General features: G+C 36.2%; 1 protein-coding gene across 2 annotated transcripts in view; it reads right to left on the minus strand.

Moving 5' to 3' along the window:
• Positions 1–25,970, minus strand: part of BZW2 (basic leucine zipper and W2 domains 2) — a 56,836-nt gene that overhangs the window by 23,092 nt on the left and 7,774 nt on the right. Inside the window, exons 1-4 of one of the 2 annotated variants that reach the window (XM_090287140.1) lie at positions 17,152–17,233; positions 14,370–14,434; positions 6,448–6,624; positions 2,284–2,387 (exon numbers count right to left, since the gene is read on the minus strand). In XM_090287140.1, the coding sequence (XP_090143266.1) occupies positions 2,284–2,387; positions 6,448–6,624; positions 14,370–14,427 (339 nt within the window). In that variant the 5' untranslated portion in view covers positions 14,428–14,434; positions 17,152–17,233. Of the gene's footprint in view, positions 1–2,283; positions 2,388–6,447; positions 6,625–14,369; positions 14,435–17,151; positions 17,234–25,970 lie in introns of those variants that run through there. The other variant, XM_090287139.1, reaches the window with a different exon arrangement.

Consider the following 25,970-nt stretch of genomic DNA (forward strand, 5'->3'; position numbering starts at 1 on the left):
TGTAGACACGAACATGTTTTTAGCAGATGAGCAAACAAACACTAACATTACTTAATGGCAATAAGGGACGACTGGCTGCCACGATCCAGTTAGAACTCTAAAGCAGGGTTTGTAACTGTGTCAGCAGAATTCTGGACTGCTTTTTCAGTGGAAAGATGCTTGTTATAGACTGAATGTTTGTGTTCCCCCGAAATTCTTATGCTGAATCTCTAACCTTAATTGTGAGTGCATTTAGGAACTTTAGGAGAAAGTTTAGGAGGTGGTTAAAATGAGGTCCTAAGGGTGTGGCCTATAATTATAGCAGGAGCCAGGAAGAGCAACCTCACCAGAAAGCAGATCAGCTGGCGCCTTGATTTTGGACTTCCCAGGTTCCAGAACTTAGAAGTAAAATTCTGTTTCTTTAGCACCCCAACCTGTGGTACTTAGTATGGCAGCCCCGATGCTCTTATTTAAGTAGGGATTTCATAAATATTATTTTAAAAATCAGGAAATGATTTCTGAATCTAATTCCTTTCCCTTACATTCACATGATATACCCTCAGCTAAAACTTTCAGTGTTTATTCCTTAATGCAATCAAGGTGGGGTTCCAGAGAAAAAATTAGTGTTGCCCTCTGTGGGGAAAGAATAACGACCCAGGCAAGGAATTGAAGAGGGCTGATTTTTCTTCCAGGCCTTCTTATCTTTCTTTCCCAGCGGAAATTAAATAGCAAATAATACACCTTGTTACTTGTGTTAACTTAATTCCAACAAAAACCATGTGAGGAAGATAAGGCCGGCATTCACATGACTATTTGGCAGATCTGGGAACTGTTACTAAGTATCAGAATAGGAACAGAACTCAGAAATTCTGATCCTCAGTGAACACTGTATTTATCTGATATGCAAAAAGGTGAGTAGGAACTTTAAAAGTCAAGCTTTGAACCAAGTCCATTTGCTTCAATACACACCTGCTCAAGGGTTCTGTGGCCACTGACATACAGAGCAGAAGCAAAGTTTTATAGAGTATAGGTTAGAACCTGGCCCACTCCATCTCATGTGCTTAATCTTTTGGTCTCTTTTTAAAGATTTCCTTTGTTTTTTATCTGTTACAGATTTCTTATATACAAAAAGGAAAGAAACAGCTTTGCTAAAATGCCATGCAATTAAAATAATTTTTTGAAGTTAAAATTCTTCATGGCCACACACCTCAAATCTGTTGGCTTAGCATGCCTTTCACGTTTTAATAACCAAAGTGAAGACAGTCTCTAGCATCTGAAATTCACTTAGCTGCCAGTAAGTCCTATGGCCTTTTTTCATAGATACACTGAAGGGTGTATAACAAGACTTGTTGACCTAGGACTTGCCTGCAAAGTTTAGTTGGGAATAACAACTGACCTTTCAGAAGGGTCCGTGTTAGACTTGGAATAGAAGCACGCCAACCCTAAGCGGGCTAGTCAGGCTGCGTTCAGCTTTATAAGGTGATGCAGCTCCTTATGCTCGCACCACTTCCTCACCTTCACTGGGGCCTAAAGGCCTCTTAATTTTTACCAATCTAATGAATGCAAAAAGATATCTCATTATTTTAATTGAAATCTCCTTAATTATTAATAAGTTTGAACATGTTTTTATCTGTTTTTGGGGGGGTGGGGTATTATTAATATATTTCCTCTTCTTTGAAATGCCTGGGTATCTTTTCCGAATAGGTTGCTTGTCTTTTTCTTTTCGACTTCAGTTCCTTATTTAATCTAGATATGAATATTTTAAAGGTTTTATGTATCACGAATATCTTCTTGTTCTTCCTAACAGCTGCATGATAGTCTCTTAATATAAATTACCAAACTTTACTTAATTAACACTCTGTTGGTTGACTTTTATATTGTTTTTGATCCCTTGAGATTATTATAAACAACACTATGATAATTAACACTGTATGCATATCTATAGGATAAAGTCCTAGAAGTGGAATTCTTGGGTCAAGAAAATACAGAGTTTTAGTTTTTAAAGATACTGTAGTGCCAAACTGCTCTCCCTAAAGGTTGGTCCAAATTATACTCTCACCAGAAAATATGTGAGCATCCAATTCTCCACGTCCATTGCAGGGGAGAGGTAAAAATCTCTACCTTCATAACATTTTAATGCCCACGGTCTTATCATGAATGCAGTTGACTGTCTCTTCAGAGTTATGAGCCATACACCATCCCTATTTAAAAAGTGGCCTGCAGAATTGCTGAACCAAACGTCTCCCTAAATCCTGTTCAAATGCTTCCCTTCTATCAAAGCAATTTCTCAATGACCAGCTCTACCTGAGCATGGTTTCGGATGGTTTCATGATCTTCTTTTGCTGAAAACACACAGTGGTTGGTCATCTTGGTCTTGTCACCATCATCTATGCGTGTCCCTCCAGGGGCTGAGGAGAGAAAGGTAATTACAGTGAGGACAGCACTGAAACGAGAAGAGCGCACGCAGAACCGCTCAACCCTGCACCTCAAGGAAAACAATAAAAGTAGGTGTAAAATCGAAGAGTAACACAAAATTTTGTAGAACGATGTGCACATGTAGGTGTACACGTAGTGGTATGCATCTGTTTATGTTTGTAATACAACGCAAATTAGTTGTTCCATTTTATACTTCCACCATTGACACCGTTGTTCTACATCTTTGTCTTCCCTAGATTCTGTTACTAAACGTCTGGTTCTTTCCAAACTATTTCCTTAACTGCGGAAGTAAACAAAAACATTCACTTAGAGAACTTAATTCAATTATCCTCAGTGCAGTTCCTGATATTTCCTATATCAGGAAATTGCTTACTTTATTTTTCAGGCTTGATGATATTTTGTTACAGTTCATGAACACTGGCATGGACCAGACCTCGATTTATAGTAGACCTCGTTGGTTTCTGCTGGAGTAAGTATTAAAACTGCTCCCTCCCCCACCAACCCTGTCGTCCATGCAGGGCTGGACAGTATATACTGACTCTTTGGTATCTGTATTTGGTCAGAAGGTGCTGCATTGGTTAGGAAAGAGTGTGTTTGATTTTCTCTCAGGTTCTTCCCCATGGCCTATATGGTACCGTGAAATAAATGGATAGAACAAAAGAATGCCATTTTTGTATGACTCAACTTTCCACAAAGTCTCCTCTTGTAAGTTTTAATGGTGCCCATTAAAACACCGGTTGATTAGAAGCAGAACAGTACGTATTTTTGTTTTCTAATTCTACTTCATTTTAATTAGAGTAGAAAGTTTGAGCAAGCCAAGGTAGATTAATATCTTTCATATACTCAACAAATATTTATAGAGTATATACTTGTACCAGCCACTTTAAGTTTAAAACTGCCTTGATTTAACTTGTGATTTCAGATCTTTGAATAAAAAGGTCTACACTTAGCCAACTTTTTCCCGACTCCAGCACACAGTTCTATAAGTAGTTTTTAGGAAAGTCAGTTCCTTCAGAAGTCTGTTTTCATTCAAATAATTTATGCATAAGATTTAATTAGCTCTCTAATGAATTCAACCACCTGGGCCAAAATTTTATTATTAAGAAGATAATCTTCCAAACAATCTGGGCTAACAATTCCAACCTGACAGAAGTGATATAACTGAAAAGTCTGATTCTGAAACTAGTCTTTTGCATTTTTACAAAAGAAAACATTTGTTACACATTAATATTGTCACATTAATATTTATTTTTTCCTGATATTGGGACCAAGCATTAATTGCCATTTCTAAAATTTTTGGTTGAGTTGTTTTTCTCAAAGTAGAAGGAAACAAACAAACAAACAAATATTTCTTGTAAAGGGTATAACTGAGAAACCGATAATTGTTGTTTCAAGAACAATGAGAGAAGGTAAATACTTTGGGGGGTGGGAAGAGAATTCTCACGTAGCTGACAAATAAACAGAGTGTTTAAGTAAAAAGAATGTACCTGACTGGCTTCATTCATTACATCACAGGTCTAGCTTTCAGAAGTCACTTGGCGTTGTGTGGCCTGTGTGCACAGTTATTCTGGACTTTGTGCCCTACCCTCTTCTTGGACGTATGGATGTGGAGAGAAGGAGTGAAACCTGGGATGCAGATAGAAATCTGCTGATCATCATTATAGAGATGGTAAATGAAGCCTTGAGATAACACAGAATATACAGATAATTTAATATGTATGTGAGGAGAGTAAGTATGGACACCCAGGAGTCATGTACAAAGTGACAGCCAGACGTAGGAGAAAGTCTAAATGGTCTCATGTGAAAGAAGACAGGAAAATATTTTAAGTGTGACTGAAGGTCAACAGTGCTGCCAGGAGGACACAAAGACCTGGAAAGGGTCCATGGCAATTACTAATGAACTCATGTGTTAGGCAAGAACCAAAACTCGCTGCAGACGATTTTTGTGTGGAATTTACCTGTGCATCAATAAAATTTTTAAAAAAACCAGTAATCACATCAAAAAATGTTCCGCTTCATTATTAACTTAAAACATTTAATGAAAATATTGACTACTCACCTAGTTTATAAAGATCTAAGAAACTGACAAAATTGAGAGTACCTAACATTGCTAAAGGTGTATAGGTATATAGGAATACTACATGACTTTTGATAAAATGCTAACATTTCTTTTTTGGGCTAGTTTTCTCTCTCAGACAGGTTGACACACATAGACTGATATAGATATCTCCATCTCTCAATTCATTAATCCCTTGCTAAATATATAATGATATAACCAAATAAAAGCACAGATATATGTGCATACACAGATACTTATTACATTGTTGTTATAATAATGAAAACTAGAAACGACAAGTATTTTTCAAAATCAGTATGGTTTTAATTCTCTCTAGAATCACTTAAGATAACACTCATTGGCATAAAAGGCAACAACGTATTGCAGAGCAAATACATGGAGATATAATATTTGTGTACTATCCCATTCTCAGAAGTTTGTGCATTTAGGTAAAGAGAAGGGAATTAACCAAAATATTAAAAATGGTTACCTCTGGGTTTGAACACACTACCTGTAGCTTTTATGCTTGAACTTGAGTGACCTACAGTGATGATATGAGATATTTTTATATAAAATAACAACAAAATTAATTTGTTACGTAGTGAAAAGTAGCAGTACCGATCAGAAAGGGGCCTGTAGTACAAAAATAAATGTAAGAGCTCAGAGGGAGAAATTAAAGGGTGCCTCTACCTCAAAATGGGAGAAATGTATATACCTGTCTTAAAAGTAGGACAGCTTGAGCAGTGTTTCTCAGTGAAAGGCACTAACAGCGCATTGGGCAGACCAGTTTTTCACTGTGTTGACTGTCCTTTGCAGGGTAAAGTAGGTGGCATACCTGGCCTCCACTCCTAAGTCTGTGCAGCAACCAAAACACTTCCACACATTTACAAACGTCTCCATTGCAGCTGAAAATCTCTGGCCTAGAGAACTTGACCACTTCTAAGGACTTAAGGTTACCCCAGAAACTAATTACAAAAACTAAGTTCTAAGAATAACTATGAAAGAAAAAAAGGGTGGTCAGTATACCTAATAAACATCTAGATCAAGGTACCAGGTCACTTAAAATAGTATTCTAAAGCGTTCTTCCATGGTGCCTCTGCTCTTAGGCATAGTTTTTATTTTGCCCTCTGCCCCTTTACACCTGTCTTAAAAAAAAATAATAATTTATTTGTTTGTTTGATTTTTAGAGAGAGAGAAAATGAGAAAGAGAGGGAGAGAAACATCACTGTGTGGTTGCCTCTCACTCGCGCCCCCGACTGGGGACCTGACGTGCAACCTAGTCACGTGCCCTGACTGGGAATCGAACCAGCGACACTTGGCTCGTAGGCCGAGGCTCAATCCACTGAACGACAGCAGCCAGGGCTTTTACCTGTCTTTAATGATTTCAAAACTTTTATTTTTAACCCTTTTAGCTATAAACACACAATTACAAAGATGCTTTAAAAACTAGATTTAAACTATATTTCTTTGGCATTTTATTACTTATGGATGAAATGGCATTTAACAAAACACTAATAATTATTTTTAAATTTGTTGACACAGTTACATTTTACTGCACCAGAAATAAATAAATAAAAATAAATAAAAATGGTTGTATTCAAAAGAAAAGCTGGTATGGCAGTGGAGGTTAAATAAATGTACTTGAAGGATCTACATGACATTCACAAAGTTATACTGTACTGCAAACATCATTCCTCCTTTGTTAAATGCTCCAGAAATATTTAAATATTAGGAACACATGGGCAAGTTGGCTTCTAGCTAAAGCAAAGTGGCCAACTGTGTTGTAATGTCAACAAAAACCCTTCATTCTATGCCTCTTTTAATTAATAATCTTTTCATAGCCACATTAATATCATTCCAAGCTGTAATCTAGGTAAAAATTGTTGAAACTCCTACAAAGGTAGTCTTATAAGAAAATATTTCAATAGAATCAGAAGTACATGTACTACAAGAAGATGCTATAACACAAGGCTTACCAAGCATACTGCCAGCTACCAGGATATCAAAGAGTGTGTCCGCATAGCGACGATAATCTAATCTTGAGCCTGTAGAGTCCAGAAACTTCGCTACAGCCTCAAGGTCATCACCAGCTTCATTAAGCCCCTGGACAAGTGTATCCCTGAAGACTGTGGGTTCGAATTTCTCTTTTTCATCTAAAATTTAAAAATTATAAAATTATTCCTTTAGTTACATATTACATTCCCAAATGCAACCATGTATTTCCTTCATTCACTGTTCTATATTTGATAGCATAATTATTTAAAAGATGGAGGGCAATTAAGTTTTTCCACTAGATTTTCATGGTCTACAACCCCTTGTTCAAATATTTATTCAAGCAAATAATTTATTTCTGTTGAAAGAGGTCACAAGAATATGTTAATTCTAATATATAAAAAAATGATGGTTGATCATTTATGTCATTCATAGAATGGGCCAATCAATGTAATCCACGAACACTAACCATCTGAAAAAAAAAATGAGTGCAACACTCAAAACTTAAAATTTTGTTTCATCTAAGACAAAAAAAAAAAAAATTATCGAGGGAGAATGACCTAAAAATAAAGGAGAATATATAAAAAACAAAATAAAGATTGAGAGGGAGGAAATAAAGAGGGACATTTCTTTTTCATTTTTTAATTGAGATGTAAGTGACATATATTAGTTTTAGGTGTACACCATAATGATTTGATATTTATATATAGTGAAATAACACAATAAGTCTAATTAACATTCATCGCCACACACATTTTTTTCCAATGATGATAACTTTTAAGATCTACTCTCTTTAAGTTTCAACTATACAATCCAGTATTATTAACTATAGTTACCATGCTTTACATTGTATCCCCATGACTTATTTGCTTTATAACTGAAAGTCTGTACCCTTTGCCCACCTTCACCCATATTGCCCATCCCCCAGCCTTGCCCCTAGCACCCACCAAGCTGTTCTCTGTATCTATGAGTTTGTTTAATGCCTTCAAAATCCACTCATGTTGTCACAAATGGCAGGATTTCCTTCTTTTTATAGCTGAATAATATTCCATCGTATATATACCAAATGCCCACTGATGAACATTTAGACTGCTTCCATATCTTGGCTATTATAAATAATGCTGCAATAAACATGGGAGTACATATATGCTTTGAGCAGTGCTTTTGTTTTATTCGGATAACTACCCAGAGGGGGAATCAATGGGACATATGGTAGTTTTGTGTTTTAATTTCCCTAGTAGCTGCATTAATCTGCATTCTCACCAATAGTGTACAAGGGTTCCCCTCTCTCTACAGCCTCACAAACACTTGGTATTTCTTGAAGGGACATCTCCTTACAAGATAAATTATTCTAGGGTACTTAAAAGTATGTACTATATATCATGAGCTACATGTACACATAATAAACACACAGCTTCAGAGTAGATGTTCTCAACCCTTGACACCCTTAAAAAATACTGAGGATTCTGAAGAGGTAACTTACCTATAGAAATTAAAATAGGTTACTTATTAAATTTTAAAAAACTAGTGAGAAGAGAGACACTGTTTTACATTTTTTGCAAATCTCTCTAATGCCTGGCTTAACAGCAGACAGATCGGTTCCCCTCTGCACTGCAGGCGATCTGTTGCGCCGTCACACCTGCTCCAGCCTCTGGAAAACTCCCCTGTAAACCCACACGATAATATGTGAAAGGGGCAGATAATACCTTAGTATTGTTTTGAAATAGTTTTGATTCTGTAGTTCAAAAATAGTTTGGGTTTTGTAGGAATATAGCTATGATGTGGCTCTCTATCCTCAGAGGACTCTAGCCAGACTTCTTATCGAAGCCCGCTTTGGAGCCAGATCTTGAACATAGTTAAGGATCACATACACTGTTGAAAAGAAGTACAGATGGCAAAATAGAGGTCAGATGAGACATAAAAAAATGACTAGCTTAAAGGTAAAAAAATCTAAGATTCAAATTTATGGAGAACAAGTCGGGATGTGGCGAGAGAGGGGCAAGGGATGAACCCACAACTTCAAAAAAATTTAGTTTGCTATCTTCAATATCTCTAGAGAGGCACCCGAGGAAAGAGGAGGGTTGGGGAATGGCAGAAAAAAGGGGAAGGGATCAGTCAAAGAACATGTATGAATGACCCACCGACATGGACAACAGTGTGGGGATTGACTGTGGGAGCTGGGGGTGGGATGGGCAGAGAAGGGCAAAGGGGGAACAACTGGCACAACTGTAATACAATAACCAAGAATAAAAGAATGTATCTTTAGAGAGCTATGTGGATATTGCAACTGTAAAAATAAGTTGGAGGAGAAGAAGAGGAGGAGGAGGAGGGAGAGGAGAAGAAAAGAATGGTATGAAAAAGAGGAAACATTTCATGAGTAGAAATAATATGTATAATAAAAATAGAATTTAAAAAATGAAATTATTTAAACGTTTCAAGAATGTTTTACGGAACTGAAAAATGTAAAGGGCTGTCTGGGCACCCAGCACAAGGACTGAAAGCGGATCCACAGCAAGGCACATTCTTTACCGTGATTGCTCAGGATATAGGGAATAAAGCGACTATCTGAAGTTTCAGGGGCAAAAGAACCAAGCACCTATTAAGTATCAAGAAACAGAGTGACAACAAATTGCTCAACAGAAATACTACAAACCAGAGAAAAATTTCTTCTAAATTCTGAGGGGAAACTATTTCCAAGCTAAAATTCTAGTGTTTAATCAAACTATTAATCAAGTGTAAGAGCAGAATAAGCATATTTTGAGACATTCAAGGCCTCAAAAGTTATGCTTCTCGGATATTTCTTTTTTAAAAAGCTACTGACGCTGACACTGCAGTCATGATCTTAAGTCATGAATGAGATTCCAGGAAAAAGAGAAAAAACACAAGAGACGGGCAATAGTACTCCTGCGAAGAGCGATGAAAGGACGGTTCCGCCACGGTAAGCTGACAGCTGTACAGCGGGCCTAGACAGCAACCTGACTGGGAGAGCTTTTACCAATATAATAATATAAGGATTCTTCTATATAATAATGTTATAACATCGAGTGTCTGTATTAGGAGATCCACATAACGAAGGGGAAGGTTGGGGTGACTGGGTTTAAGGCATAGAAAACAAAGCAAAAAAAAAAAAAAATTACTACACTTATTAAACCCAAAGACAAAATGATGCTCAGCAAAAGAAAAGTAATCAAACAACAGTTCATCTATGACTAGCATATACAAAGTCACAATAATGTTAACCCTACGCAATGCTCTAGCTAAAACTGTGACGTAATGAAAGGATAGAGAAGGAGGGAGGTTTGCATGTGGATGGGGGCAGTGAGAGTCGAATCCTCAGTCACCATAGCAGGAGGTGCATATAGAATACCTTCAACAGAAAATCAAGAAATAGCCATTTAAAAATGTTATTGGGCTGCATGAATGTAAATATTAAAAGCAGTTAAAAATTAGAAAAGAATTTTCCTGGGGGGAAGACATCTTGTTTTAACATGTCTTGCAGGAGTGTTTGACAATTTAAACCATGTGCACACGGAGCTTTGATACGCTTAAAAACCAGACAACAGTTTGCACAGACTGAGTACTTATAGTGACTTCATTATGGGTTAATGCCACAGCCACCAACCAGAGGAGACTGGTACCAGTACCAGGGAGCCTCAAGCAGCATGAGATACCATAAAGTCAGAGTAAATGAACTAGAACACTATTTGTCATGAACAACAGATAAAAGTCCTTTTGGTGCCATAAGCAAAACATGATGCAGCCAACAACATGCTAATGTTGACTGCAGAAAAAATATAATTAGGGTCTTTTTGTGTGGAGGGAGAAAAAGAGAATGGGGACATTAAAGCACAGATCACAAGGAGCTTGAGGAGTGAGGGGGAGGGTAGCTGAATGAGTCTGAGCAGAAGGAACCCACTGGCAAGGAAAGGAAACTGCACCCCCTACTCGGGGTCTAGCCAAAGGGTAATTCTCTCTCCCCCATGGACAAAAGGTACCATGAGAACATAAATAGAAAATATCACAAGAAGTAAAGAAGCAGAGACCACAGGCTGTTTATTAAGTGTTATGACCAGCTTCCAAAATCAGTTGAGGCCACCCCCATTGCACCACAACATACTTGGATGTTGACTCAGGTGGTAGAATAGACTTTGATCATTTGAAAATTATAAATTAAAGGCACTGAAAAATAAAAGTTGGTAAGTAAGGTAAAACACAGACTATCTACGAATTCATGTGGAGGGCTTTGCTTTGAATCCAAGAGACAACTGGAAAACTCTTGTGTGTAAAAACGTCTTCATCCTCCAGTTATACTTTCCAAAAGATTTGCCAAGGAAGAAGAAAAGTAAAAGGAGGAAGACAGCATATCATAGCCAGAGACATCTCAATATGTAGTCAGCAATAATGCATTAGGTCAAAATGATCACTCATAGCTTAAGAATCTTAAAAAGTCATGAGGCGTGATGGGATTAGTAATTCTTCTGCAGGCTGAAAAACAAAATTCCCACCTGCTAAGATAAGTGTCCATTCAGAGGAATACAAAATTCCTGTATAGGAACATCGCAAGAATATGGATGGAGGTTTGTGGAAACAAGACATTTTACCAAAAGACTTTTTCATCTGAAACAATATATATGTAATTTCTTATTTCATTTGAGGTCAGTCTAGCAGAAACACTAACAAATCCTAACAAAAATATGCCATTGCTTCCTTGAGTTTCCATTTGGCAGGTCAGAATTCCCTGGGAATATATAATTAGGGTCTCAAATTTATACTGTGTTGGTGAATCACAAGTGTGACACTGAGGAATTAGTCATAAGAGCTCTTATATTGACAGAGGAATGGACCTATTTCTGACACTCTCAGATGCCTACAAATTATCTACATACATTGCTTTCTCTGGGAATTAAGGTAACTGGTTCATATAGTATTTTCCCAACATGTTAATTAAATGATAAATAACATAACCTACATTCCTTTCTGAAGGTCACTGAGGTATATAGTACGTGAATAATTATCATAGGTTTTCTAACTACAAACACACACACATGTATTTACACATTTAAAGCTTTACTTGATTAGTTGCTCACACCACTTATTGTAAATCTAAACAATTCAAAACCACTTGCACAGATCTCAAATCTTGGGGAGAAACCCGAGTACATGGTCACTCTGGATGCCTGCAGTTTGGTCATTTATTGCCTCTTTTATTTTTTCACTAATTTTAATCTAATTTCCCTATAAAATTTATAGGGAGGTCAGTTCAGTTATTAAATATTTCATTTAGCTAAGCATAACAATGGTTCAGGATAGAATTTTTTCATTCTTTGAGACTCCTACAAGCCACATTGGAAAACCTAACTCCTTTGGAGAAAATATCATAAATAAGGTATGCCTATTTCATAAAGGAAAAGACAGTCTTAAAGGAGTTCTATATAATGCATCCTACCGTAATGTTAAATTTGGATGTTAAGAATAAGAAATACGGTTGTACTAGTTTGTACACGGAAGAGAATTAGCTCTGATGAAAATAGTTTCAAATTGAAGACAGATCTTCAGAAGACAGTCTATCAAAACGACCTTGAAAGAGCCTCAGTATATGTTTCCTCAGCTTAACAAAACTGCCAACCGTTTATCTGAAGTCGGCCCCGTCATAATAGCAAAAGAAAAGCCAACGCACAATAAAATGTTGGGAGGCAATTCAGTTACGGAGAGTAGAAAATGAGGTTGACTCTATTTTTTCCCCGTCAGCATCTGGCACAAAATGGCTCAAGTGCTGCTTAACTCTCCAACAGCCCTGAGTTATGTAAATCCAGCGACTGAGAAATGATATGCAACAGACTTCTGGGCTGCGAGCGCCGCAGCAGCAACACCGCGCAGGCACCATCTTGCTCCCCAAGTGAATCAGAGGCAGACCAGCTCCGACTTGGAGAAGACCTTTCCGGTTTCAGGCTGAAGACTGTAAGGTCAGTTTACTTGCCGAATCATGTCTGCTGTTGTGCAACACATTCTTGGGCTGGCTCTTGGCTCTGGAACTCAGTTCCTGTGTGTGAATCAGCATCGCACTAATAAAGCAGCTAGAGCTGGAGATCCAGTCTGAGATTAGCACGTTCCCTCGGCGGGCAGGGGATGGCAAGGCTTTCTGCACCTCAGAGTTGGGCATATGTTAAATATTATCACATTGCTAGGCCCAACAACACCTTAGCTGAACTATATCGTTCCTTATTGATTAAGTCCCTTGGTATCAACTACGGTGATTTTTTTAGAGCCCCCCCCCCCCCCCAAGACTGCTTTAAAGACTAAGACAATGAATGCACGTTGGTTGTAGGGCTTGGTCTTGGTACCAGCTTCCAGGACTAAATAGAGGGCAGTGGCTCAGGCTCTGTTTCTACTTAGCTTATGGGGACGAGCCAGGGATTCAAAAAACAAAAAACAAAGCAATAAAAAAAGAAAAAAATTGAAAGAAGCAGAGTGCAAAACAGAAATACCATCCAAAATAACCATTTGGTTACTTTAACATTTTTAAATTTTCATTGTTTAGTGGGAATGTGAGGCTTTCCAGCAGGCAGCACTTAACAGTCAAATTCAGCCTTAGTGCTATGTAGTGACCCTTGGAAATTATTCTAGTCCAAACGATCTCTTGCACTGAGTGAGGCTTCTTTTCTTCCTCTATGACTAGACTCACTACTCACGCAGACACAGCACTGCAAGGGAACATCAGCAGCAGCTGCTGCCCCAACACTTCAACTGGACATACATACCAAGGGCATATCATATGGGTTATCAATTCAATGATTTGGCACTTAATGATCATTACATGATATTATGCTTCATAATCAGCAATGAGGCCTTCAAAAAGATTTTCAGCCATCATTTATCTTTGGACATGGTATTTCCTTAAAAGTTTTTCACTTTCCTCGGTGATAGTTAACACAATAATTTCATTTGTTTCCTATTTTAAAGTTTCCTATCAAGTATTGCCTCAATTATTCTTAAATCTAAAAGGATCTCTACACAATTATGCAAAACTGATTAAATATAAACATTTGAAAATATTCTTGCCCTGGGCAGTGTGGCTCAGTTGGTTGGGCATCATCTGCAAACCAAACGGTCAAGGGTTCTATTCCTAGTCAGGGCATGTGCCTAGAATGCATGTTCAGTCCCCATTAGGGGCACCCACAAAAGGCAACCAATCGATGTTTCTCTCTCACATTGATGTTTCTCTCCCTCTCTTTCTCCTTCCCTTCCCTTCTCTCTAAAATCAATAAGCATGTCCTTAGGGGAGCATAAAAAAAAAATTTCTTTACACAGAAAGGATGGTAAGATAAACATAACATAAACAAGAAGCTACTCACATAAATAGAACTTTTACCAATCATCCTCAAACTACTCTTCTTACGATAAAAGATACTTGAAAATATCCTGCATTTTAAAGATATTTATAGTAAGTTGAATTTGACTCCCTACATTCTGAAAAGGTAAAAATTCTTTCCCTAATTTACTTTTCTTTTAATTTCAAAACCTTTGCTATAAACACTTTAAAAAAAAGGAAGAAAGAAAGCAAGCAAACACCAAACACAAATGCTGTTGCCAAAACACTAAAGTCAATCAGCCGTCTTCATAGCTAGCCTCACATGAGAGTGAGGCCACCTGAAAAGATACAATTATCCCCATTTTGTAGATACGGCACAAAGCTCAGACAAGTTACATGACCTGTCCAAAATCAAACACCTAACTGACTGGAAATTCTGAGGCTGGATCTCCGAACTTCAGATTATCCACCCCAGAGTTCAAAAGAATAGAATTAGTGAGGCTAGCTGGAAACAAGCATATAAATCTAACTGTTGTCCAATTTTATATTTTGACTAGAACTGTAAGTACACACACACAAACACTCAACACAACCTACCCCTTTTCCGAGTTTTGAACCGCTGGCCTGTTAGCACTGGCTTCTGATGCTTATTCATAAAATTTCTGAAAACAAAGAAAATAAAGATTATGCATTTCAATTAAGCAGTTCATATAAAAATGTATGACTAATAGGTATATGTTTAATCTCACCCATACTAAATCTACTTTTTAAAATGTGATATAATTTTAACTACTGATGTAGCAAGTTTTAAAAGTTTAATAATATCTAGATCTAGTGTTGACAAAAGACGGGAAGCAACCTCAGACGTAAACTTTGGCATAAAGGATAAACTCCATGCAATACTTTTGGGAAGCATTTGTTGAATAGCTACAAATATCTACATGTGTATAACCTGTGTTCCAGCAATTCCTGTACTAGAAATTTATTCTACAGTTATACCCATAACTCAAGTATGCAGATACACCTCTGTGAGTGTGTGTATAAAAAAATTCAGTTGAACATGTTGGATGCATAAAAAATGGAAACTTAAATGCTCATAAACATGCGGCTCTTTAAATAAATTATAACAAGCCACCAAATGGAACTTTATGAAGCTTTACCGAAGAAGGAATTAGCCCTTTCCATCATCCACTACACTCCAGCCACACTGCTGTTTCTTCTTCCAGTGCGCCACTGGTGGTCACCTCTCTCCTGGGAAGGGTCTTACCCCAGTCATTCCCTTGCCTTACTCTCTACATCCATCAAATACCTCCTTTGCAGAGGGGCCCTCCTTCTCTTCACAGTGCTAAGCAGCCCCTGCCGTTTCATTATGCTGCGTGTGCCTATGGTCTATTTCTCCCACGAGAGTGTAACCTCCATGTGGTAGGGACTTTGTAGGTTTCACTTGATCGTGTATTTTTAGCACCTAAAATAATGCTGAGTAAAATGTAAGCATTTAGTAACTAATTGTCAAATAAACTGTGGTGCTGACATGGAAAGATGATCAAGGCATTGCTAATGTAGAAAACAAGTGGAAGAAGAGTGTAAAACATAATTTTTTGGTTAAAACAGACATATATATCTGCTTTCCTGAAATGCAAGGAAAATTTCAGAAAGATATAAAAAAACTGCTAGAAAGTCTTCCATTTATTTGTTTACCTCTGAGGGCAGAGATTTGGGCATTCTATATTTTTCTATTGGATTTAATATACAATTAAAAATATAATAAATTATTGTTGAAAAAAGTGAAAAAATATGACCGTTTTGTAAATTGAGAATAACTTTGCTAGCATAAATATTATAATCTGAAAATATGTTTAATTGCCTAAATTATCAAGACCAAACAAGATGTCAAGCAAATTATTTAATTTTTTTGAAGTTTTAAAAAAATGTCACTTGAAGATGTCTAGATTTTCTCCATTACTTACACCAGTAAACAATCAAGAAAATTTGTAGCGTTCAAGTAAATTATTTATTTCTCAAAGTTAAAAAAAAAAAAATCTTAAGCATGGAAAATTATTATTCAATTTATTACCAAACTTTCTTCTGATGAACACACTAAAGAAGAAAAACTTCTATCTTCATGTAGAAAGTAATCTGTTTATTATTGAAAACTTTAATCGTAACTCAAAAATTGAAACTAATTAAAAATAAGGTAACAAACCCGGACAGTAATAAGGCTTAAGTAGAGACAATTTTTTCTTGTCAATCCTATAAAGTGAACTTAATATATCATGCTTATTGAAATAAAGGAGGCTAAGGCAGGTTCCCTACCCTTAAAAAGCAAAGCCTCTGGAGATAAAATCCTAACATTCACAATGCAGAGACAGGTGGAACAATAGTAGTACAGTCCTAGAACAAGGGTAGAGTGAGGGACTGACTCCTGTTTGTGTACAGGGCAACAGCTACATAATGAAATGGTTATAAATGTAATAAACTCAACCAGTGAAATCTGATTTTATTTGATAGATGTTGGAAATAGAGCTTCTAATGCATTATTAATATTCTCTGTAAAACTCCTTCATTCAAAAGTGTGCCCATTGGCATTGTCAATTGATTTATTCTGGATCAACAAGCATTCCATCAGGGAACAAGTAGTGTGTGTGTGTCTGTATGTGTGTGTGTTCAGCAAACATTTCGTCAGGGAACAAGTAGTGTGTGTGTGTGTTCAGCAAGCATTTCATCAGGGAACCAGTAGTATGTATGTGTGTATGTGTGTGAGATCAGCAAGCATTTCATCAGGGAACAAGTGGTGTGTGTGTGTATTCTCTCTGTGTCCACACCTCCCCCCTAACAAATACTATATAAGAGGTTTTCTTGTGTTAGTAAAGAAAAGTACATGTTAAAGACCCGGCGTCTCACACCAAAATGCAAAAACAAAAATAGGGGGAAAAAAGGGCACAACTGACATGAAACTTCTCTAGTAGGAAGGAGTTACTCTTCGCCAAAGATGCATTTATTTTGGAATAAAAGGTATTTTAAAAGTGTGAGCCCTCTCTAAAAGTTTTACTTTAGGATCTAGAATATAAACACATAGGATCCCCCAGCTAGCTCTACCTTGTACTTTGTTTCTATTTTGCTGCTAATGGAGAATTACCACTAAACACAGCCTACCTATGAGGGAATTACTCTGTTTGAAAAATTGCTAGCTCCATTTTTACTTTCTTCAGTTCTTAAGACAAATGTGTGGGTTTTCGTAGCCTAATTATGTGGACTTGTTTCGTACCCTCTATATATTCTATGTGGAAAATAACACAGTAGCATGTAAACATAAAAACGATGGAGAGATTCTCATGTACAGGACACCAGAAATTAAAACAAAACAAACACAGAGACTCACCTACTGGTATTGAAAGACTAAATGAAGATACTCTGTTCACCAAAAGTCTCTATCCTTTAAGCTGTTACTATTTGGAGCAGAGGCTTGCTTTCCCTCTAAATTTAGCTCTCCCCGCTACATTATAATCTGCTCCAGTGAAGGTCAGCCTTTATAAGGCACTCACTGAAGCCCTGGCCACAGAGAAGCAAGGGCACTTTGAGTAAGGAAATGTGCTAGCTTAAACCTGGGAAAGTAGCAGATAGTTCTATTAGGCCAACGTCAAAAGCTTACTTTTATTAAATTGCATTACAATTTATTATGTAATTTAAAAAAAAAATCAGGGTTTAACAGAATTTTCAAAGATAAATTCTTCTGTGGTACAACTTACACATCATGATTCGGCCTTCCTTAAAAAAACTCTAAGCCGAAGACACAGACAAAATAAGCTCATGTCCCACCAAAATATAAAAGCTCCAAGGTTTAAAACATTCTTTTTAAAAATTATATGTTAAAATATTAAGACAAAATGGATTTAAGCATTTTACATGTTATCTAAGACTATATTCCTTCGAGACTCCACAAGATAAAAGAAGACCACAAAAATATTACAGAATGAGCCAATCAATCAAAAATTAGAAAGCAGGTACTCTAGTAATGAAATACACTTTTTTTGAATAAATTCCTATTTAAGTTCTAAATTGAAAGATTTAACTGAAATGATTTTAGGTCTAACAGATCAATTTCACTCCATTTCATTCTTAATTTTCTAACTGTCCTGTGTCCTTTGCAGATTCCATCACTTACACCCAAACAGACTCTGGGTCCAAGAATGACAATAGGTCAGCAGAACAAATGGGACTCATGGCAACTGTGTACTAATTTTGCCCAAATTTCTAAAACCACATGGTTACAGCAGGAAGAGAAGAGAGGAGGGGGCAATCTTCAAAGTGAAACTCTGCCTGTGTAGTCAATATTACTTAAGACAATAGGGGGGAAAAACATTTGATTCTAAGGTTATAAAAATTACGGGGCAGCAATATCATTCCCAAAGTATAAACTGTTTCATGAAGATATAGTAACAAAGCTCATAATATAATTCAGCCACTTCACTGCAACATTCTCATGAAGTAGTCTGTGTTTAGTTGCGTTTCAAGAATTACCTTTTATTCTATATTTCAAATGAGTGAAATTATTAACCATAAAAAGAAAAAAAAATCCCCATAATTATAAGCTAATCTCTTTTCCATTAAAGCTAAAACTACAAGAACAAACACCATAAAACATCCTTTATAGAAAGCTGACATATCCAGGAATCATTTGGGTTGATAACATTGTCACATTATTCTTTCAGAAGAAGCAAAAATAATTACACTGCCATCTAAAAGTTAAATTATTAACACTCGATAGCAATAAACTCCATGTACACTTAGAATAACACTTTATAATTTGTTGCCCAGAAAACATTAGCTTGTTTAATATCCTTATCATGATTTTGTTATAAACAACCTCTCATATAATTAAAATCACTCAGGCTCTACAAAAGCTTCATTATATCTCCTAGCAAATTCTATGCAAGTTTTAGTATTTATAGTAATTGAAAAAACTTAAAATTTTAAAATAACATATCCTATAGAAGAAACATTTTCTCAATAAAATCATATATTCATTTTTAATATAAAAATATAACTTATATTAATATCCCCTTCATTCTTATCCTTATTGATATCAAGTATCTTTCTTAAAAACCATGAAATAAGAGTTTTCTCCTAAAAAATTTATAACTGTATTTTCCAGCGAGAGACATTAAGAGTGGAAACAAACTGTGAGCAACTTACCTTATAAGGAAGGAATGATCAAAGCTCAAAGGAATTATGTTGTGCAATAAAGGGCACTAAGAGTTAACTACATTCTAAATCTTCCTTGAGAAGATATGAAGCCATCATGACAAAATTTGCATTATGATATTCTCAAAACTATATCACATCTCAAACTTATTAGTATAGCTCTTATTTCTAAATGTTGATTTTTTGCTTCCCTTTTAATAAGAATAGAAATGTCACTCAAATTACATTTTCAGTATTGATGTACAACCTCTTCATAGAAACAGAAGCCCCCAGGGCCTGCTCATTCCCTTCTCTGGGCTCTACCACTAGCCCCAGATGGAATCCCTCCAGATCCTTCCTTCCTGCAACAACTGACTAGGCTCATTCACCTTTCAGGTGGTCTAATTTCTCCCGTGTCATTCTACGTTTATCACTGTGAAAGACACAAACATATATACACTACACACTTTGTAACATACTCTGGCTTTTAGGAAACCCATCCCTCAAATAAAATGTTTTGGAGTATTTTGGTAGCAAAATGCTCTAAAACCTCTTTCTCCTAGATAAGGCCTGTAGAATTTTTGGCTCTAAGACAATGGAATTTTGATAGTGACTGCATACCTACAATATTTCAAATAGTAAATTCTGATAACTTAGAGGAAATTGTGGTACAAAACAAGGAAATGTCCAGCTGTGGTTCAAGTGTATTTATCAATCTAGCCAGAATTTTTGGGGTGTTTATTGTGTGTCAGGCATTGTACTTGAGCAGTGGTGTTGCTTCAGGGTTATTTTGTTCCCCAGGAGACACTTGGCAATGTCTACTGGAATCAAGTGGGCAGAGGCCAGGGATGTTGCTAAACAATCTACAATGCACAGGACAGTCCCCAATAACAAAGGGCGATCTGCTCAAAGATTTCAATAGTGCTAAGGTTGGAACACCCTGCACTAAAGAGGAAACAGCATTGAGCAAAACCAGAGATGGACCTTGCTCTCAAGAGTTAAAAAATGTACGCACAGGTCTAAACATACCAGAGCAGCAAACAAGCAGATATTTCCCTGAAGGACTCGTTTCTGTTTGCCAAATATTGACGTCAATTTAAAGAACACAAATTTATCACTGAGCAGCTTGTCGTAGCTAAAATCAAAAGTATATTTAGAATACAAAATAAATCCTTCCCACGGTCTTTGATACTAATTCATGTATTTCCACATCGATAATTTTAGATCCTCTGATATTTAGGGAGAGGGCAAAAAATGGGCTACAATCTGGGATGTAGAGGGAGGTGAAAAAAAGAAGGAACTAAGTACCATAGACAAATGTTCCCTACTTCCAGATATTGCAGTAGTGAAAATAAAAAGGGAAAAAGCAAACTTTAAAATGCAATAAATGACTGAAAAATACAATTTTTATGACTTGGAGAAAGCAATCATGCTAAGTAGAAACAGAATAAAAACAAATTCCACATATCTGATATGATCTTGGTTACATAAAATACACGAGCACTCAACAGTGGTCAACATAAGCAGCAGGTTCTAGAGACATTTTATTCCTCCTATTTTTACTTGTCTATATTTTCTATAAGTATCTATAGCTTTTACAATTAGAAAATTCTGTATGTTTAAATAAAAAAGGAATCCTTTAGCCTCTTCTGAAACTCAAACTAATTCCAAAAGTTGTAATATTATAAAAATATTATTTGTGCATAGAAAGAAATGTCATAGGATCTAAAAATCATCTCCTACTTAAAAAAAAAAAAAAAAAGAGAGAGAGAGAGAGAGAGAGAGAGAAAAGTTTTCTTGTATAAACAACTGATTCCAAGTTGGAGCAGGGAAGATTCAAAATGATCCTGGGACATTTTGTTTTAGAAAATATAGAATTGCTTTTAAAAATATCAAAATAGACTAAACAACATAGAAACCATCTTGAGGACAATTTAACTGGCATAATGTGGGACAATGTGAGCACCAAAACCATTAAGGAGAGGAATGGATAACAACTCAATGAAAAAAATAAGATGCGCAGGCCCATACTCAAAACATTGTAAAAAAGAAGGCAAATTTATCCGTGCACAAGGGCAAGGAGAGTAACTGAGCGAAGGAAAAGCTTTTCTTTCGGTAGACTGCCAATCAATAACTGGAGGAAGACACCAGCAGTTAGAAAATCACCAATTTTCAATCACTATACCAAAAATTGATGCATGCAAGGGTCATCAATGTATGCTAAATATACCCTGATACACACACAGGTGTGATACATGTGTGTGTATGTGTGTAGGGGTGCTTCGTGATTAACAGGATATTTACATAGCCTCACAGTATCTTCACATCGATTACAAAAGAAAAACAGTGACTACACACAGTGGAGAAACAAGACACCTTAACCAAGATACAACAGCCATCCAATGTCTCTAGATGCCTTACACTTAGGACAGGATAGTGTTTATGTGGTATTACAAACAAAAACACATATCCTGAATTTAAGCAAGGAAACAAATGCATATTTAGAGACTTTCTCCAAAACAACTTACCCATATTCTTCAAAAATGTTGATGTCTTAAAAAAAAAAAAGAGGACCAAAAAACTATTGCAGATTAAAAGGGAACCAAAAGGACATTACTAAATGCAGCATGCAATCTTGAGGGTGTGTGAGTGGGTCGGGAGAGATACATACATATATATGTATGTATACATACATAACATTATTGGGATCATTGATGACATTGGGTTGACTGCAGTGATAAATATGGTATCTGTATTAAATTCACTGAATTTTATTATTGAACTGTGGTTTTGTAAGACAAGTATCTTATTCTTAGAAAACACACTGAATTAATAAAGGATAGTAAGGGGCAAAGGCAAAGTGTATGCAGGCTGCTCTCAAATGGTTATGAAATAAAGGTTAGTGTGTATATAAAGAACCATGGAGTAAATGAACGTGAGCAAGCGGAACAGCTAAGGGAAAGAGTCCAGGAATCTGAGCAACACAGGGATTTTGTATATTCTGAAACTGCTTAGGAATAAAGCTTGCCACGGAGAGAGACACCATTAACTTTCAAATCCTTCGGGTTTGCTCATCTGTGAAGGAGGAAATAACCCTACTGTAGTAATTGTACTCTCCAGGAAAATAAACAAAAACAAAACCTGCCAACTCTTGATTTCAAGATGCTTTTAATATGTTACTCTGGTTAATATATTCCTTGTATCTGACTGTTCTGTGCAAAAAAGATATTTAATTTTTAAAAATAAAGATTTAATTTTTTTAAATGTCCTTATTGCTACATCAGAAGAGGGGATTCTTTTTTCCTGCTGCCAATATAGACTACATGTTGGCATAAGCAAACTGTGAACTGCTTGACCATGCCCGGCAATACCTGTATTATTCCTACCATGGAAATACTCTTCTATATTACAGTCCTGATTGAGAAGAGATTCAGAAGTCCATAAAATGAAATTGGATATTATTAAAGATCACAGTCAGGCAAAGAATAAAGTCAACAATGAAAAAATTGTGTGTGCATGCAAAATAAGATGGGAGATTTTTAAAGACGTTCTAACCTCTACTACTCCAAAACAAATACCTAAGACTAAGTTATGATTCCTGAAAAGAGATTTTTAAATTTTTAAATAAAATTGACCATTATTTTTCTACTTAAAAAATGTTTATCAAAGCAAAAACACAAATACAAAATGTTATATAGTAACTGACTAAAAACATATGTTCCAGTATTTACTGATCAAATTAATTTCTTTGATACAGGATAATTATAAATTACACCAATAATGTTTTCATTAGTCAAAACTCCTGTGGATTATTATTTTTATGAACCCCTTCTTTTATACAGTGTTCAAAGGTGATGAATATACTTTTCAAAGAGCAACTTAAAATATATATTGATCAATTCAATTATTAACAGAGTACATATAAAATTCTACAAGGTGAGGATTTGGAAGGTCCATATCTACCAACGTATGGTTTTATGTTATCCATTATGTTTGTTTATCTCATTTATATATGGTGATACACCTTATATATTATAATACACACCACCAGATTATTTCATAAAGATGTGAAAAAATGAATACTTATTGTAGAGAAAATAATTTCTTACACATCACTGATTTAAAAATCAGTTCACTGTGTAGCATGTTGAAAATTTTTTTAAAAAATTGGGGAAAATAGGCAAAGAGTATCTATATTCTAATTTTCAGTAATGACTACTTATGCACATTTTAACAGTATAAACCTCCATTCTTTTCTTTTTGGGGCTTACATACAGAGAACAAATTTAATCCAATTCTATTATCTTTTTTAATACAACACCAAAGTGCAACTTTACGAACATGTCTTGCATTAGAGCTTGCAGTTACATGACTTGACTCAATGACATCCTCCCGCACCCTCACTGTCACAGCCATGAGCGCCACGCGGCACGTTAGGATCATCGAAAACCTTTCTTAAAGGGGAAAACAGCTTTGAAATTTGTTAATCATATTGTAGTTTTAAGGTTATAAAAAGCAATATGGTCTCTATATTATTTCATTTTGATTGATTCATTTAAACGATAAAGTGCTAATATGCTGATGGCAAAACAAGCAAACGAACAAAAAACAACTAACACACTATGAAAGTGTATGAAGTAAAAAAATAAAGTCAACGTACTTCCCAGTCTTTCACTCCTGAGCTCATGTTCATGAAAGAGAGTCCCACTCCATGGAAGAATAATATGTTTAATCCCTTAATACTGTCTTATATATCCTTTAAGAAAAAGTTTATGTATACATGGCAATAAATACACATATAATATGTGTGTATAGAAAATGAGTTGAACACTTACGTCAGGCACTTAATATGTACAAGACCATGTGCTATCAAACAATCCATAAATTCATCAACTGTCACAAATGTACACTCTAGTGGGGAATGTTGATAATGGGGGAGGCTATGTAGAATATGTATATAGGGCCAGAAGATAAATAAGAAATCTCTGTATATTCCTCTTAATTTTTCTGTGAACCCCAAACTGCTCTCAAGTCAGTTTATTTATTCTGATTCTGTGTCGGACCGAAAACTGATAGGAGCGTTTATGACTACCAGCTCAAATGGGAACTCAGAAGTTAAATTATTACGGCAAGAATGACTAAAGTGTGGTCCTCTATTCTCAGCATTTTAATCGAACAAGAGAGGAAAAGAGAATCTTCTGGGGGGAATAAAATAACACCCCAAGACTGCTAACTAGTGCGATAATTTGCTTTGGAGCAATTGCTTAAAAAACATGGCAACTGACCTTTGGGATACTTAAAAGGTGGTGGTGGGCAGGCGTCCAAACATTTCCTCACTTAAGAGTTCTCTCAAACCAAGCCTCCCCCCACCCAACGCCCGCCCCCGCTCTCCCAGGAGGGGACCTGCTGAAGCCTGTCTAGCAGACGAAGTTTTATTTGAAGGGTTTTACACACCGAAAAGTTACTTACCATGTCTGTCTCTTTCACAATGAAGAGAGCATGAACTGGATAGAAATGTGGAAGCCTAGCCTAGGATTGAATGGGACTCAACACACTGACGATATGGGACTGTACTCCCTGCCAATTTTATAGGAGCGGAATACACCAACTTAAGTTAAGAGAATAAAACAAAACAAACCTCAAACAGCACAGCGGTACTACAAACTCTCTCAAGTATACTTTTGAAAAAAATTCAAACATAAAGAGAATCATTCATTTGTATTAATTTAGCAAACATATATCTGGTGCTAGTCCAATAGGGATAAAGCAGGGCCAATCCGATAAATTGCATGGTGCTCACTTTCTAGCAAGTGGAGGTGTGACCTAAGTACTGCACAAAAAACCTGGCAACGTGAGTTAACAAGAATTAGCGGTCTCTAGGATGTCAAAGGATATCACATGATGCCTTGAGTTGCAGTTGTGTCCAGTAATGTTTTAATAAGTTTTGATTTTTTCTCACTTTTAAACTTATAATTGCTCTCCATAACTGAAATCCATGAACCTAAACCCAGACCCTCATCTAACACTCCAATGAGGTTCTGAGATGTTATACCACTTGCTTGAGGTCATGCACTGCATTGGTGCTACAGCAGAGATAAATGCTGAAAAGTCCCTGCCCCTCCGGGGCTTACATGCCTGGAACAGTCAGGGCTGGATTCTGATCATCTCAGTCCCTACTCAGGGCACTTGCCCAAAAACCAACTGAAGTTTGTTGCCGTGTCTTGGGTAATTATTTATATGATTCTCAAAGGCAGCTTTTCATTACTTAGCTCACAGATTTTATGATTTGGAATTAGAGTAGAGAACAAATATTAACTTTAACATCTATTTAGCCCTTGATAAACTGGATCGTCATAGGGACATTACCTCCAAAATGCCAAATAATCTTACATGACTCTCTATTAAGGAAAAAAAAAAAAAGTCTTTGGTGAGAGGATTTAACAAAAATCCTGCTCTCAGGAACATGTAAATAGTAGGAAATCTGTGGCACCATAGTTTCTGTTACTACAGGAGCCAGTTATCAAATCCTTTCCCACAGAGGCCCAGCTGTAACAAAAACACAATCTTTACACCCCTGAACCCCGACGCTGCATCCCATTCCTTTACCATCAACTTGCAGTTTTCCTTCCTGTTTATGATAACCCCATTCTATTACCATGTATACTGAGAAACACATGTCATGTTCTTTTTTATTTCCTTAAAAATAATCACAAATCCAGGAAGCCATCAAGGTTAGTTTGAAAAGCATTAAAGTCCTTTGTGTGAATATACAGAAAAAGAAGAGGATGACAGAGTATCAAAAACTGCACAGCCTCTAATGGCTTCTGATACAATCTATATGGTGCTAAGAGTTAGCATCCTTATCATCGCTCACCAGTGCCCAGTGGTTTTCTTGAAATTTATTTAGAAGTCCTCAAAGAGAACAGGACATCTAAGCATTATTTTTTAAGTCTTCATCAAATATAAAAATAAGGTGAAATATAAAAAGAGAAAAGTTTTATACCTTTCACAGATTTA

The sequence above is a fragment of the Furipterus horrens genome, unplaced genomic scaffold (genome assembly GCF_987537825.1).
Source record: "Furipterus horrens unplaced genomic scaffold, mFurHor1.1.pri manual_scaffold_9, whole genome shotgun sequence".
In the NCBI taxonomy this organism is placed as follows: domain Eukaryota; kingdom Metazoa; phylum Chordata; class Mammalia; order Chiroptera; family Furipteridae; genus Furipterus; species Furipterus horrens.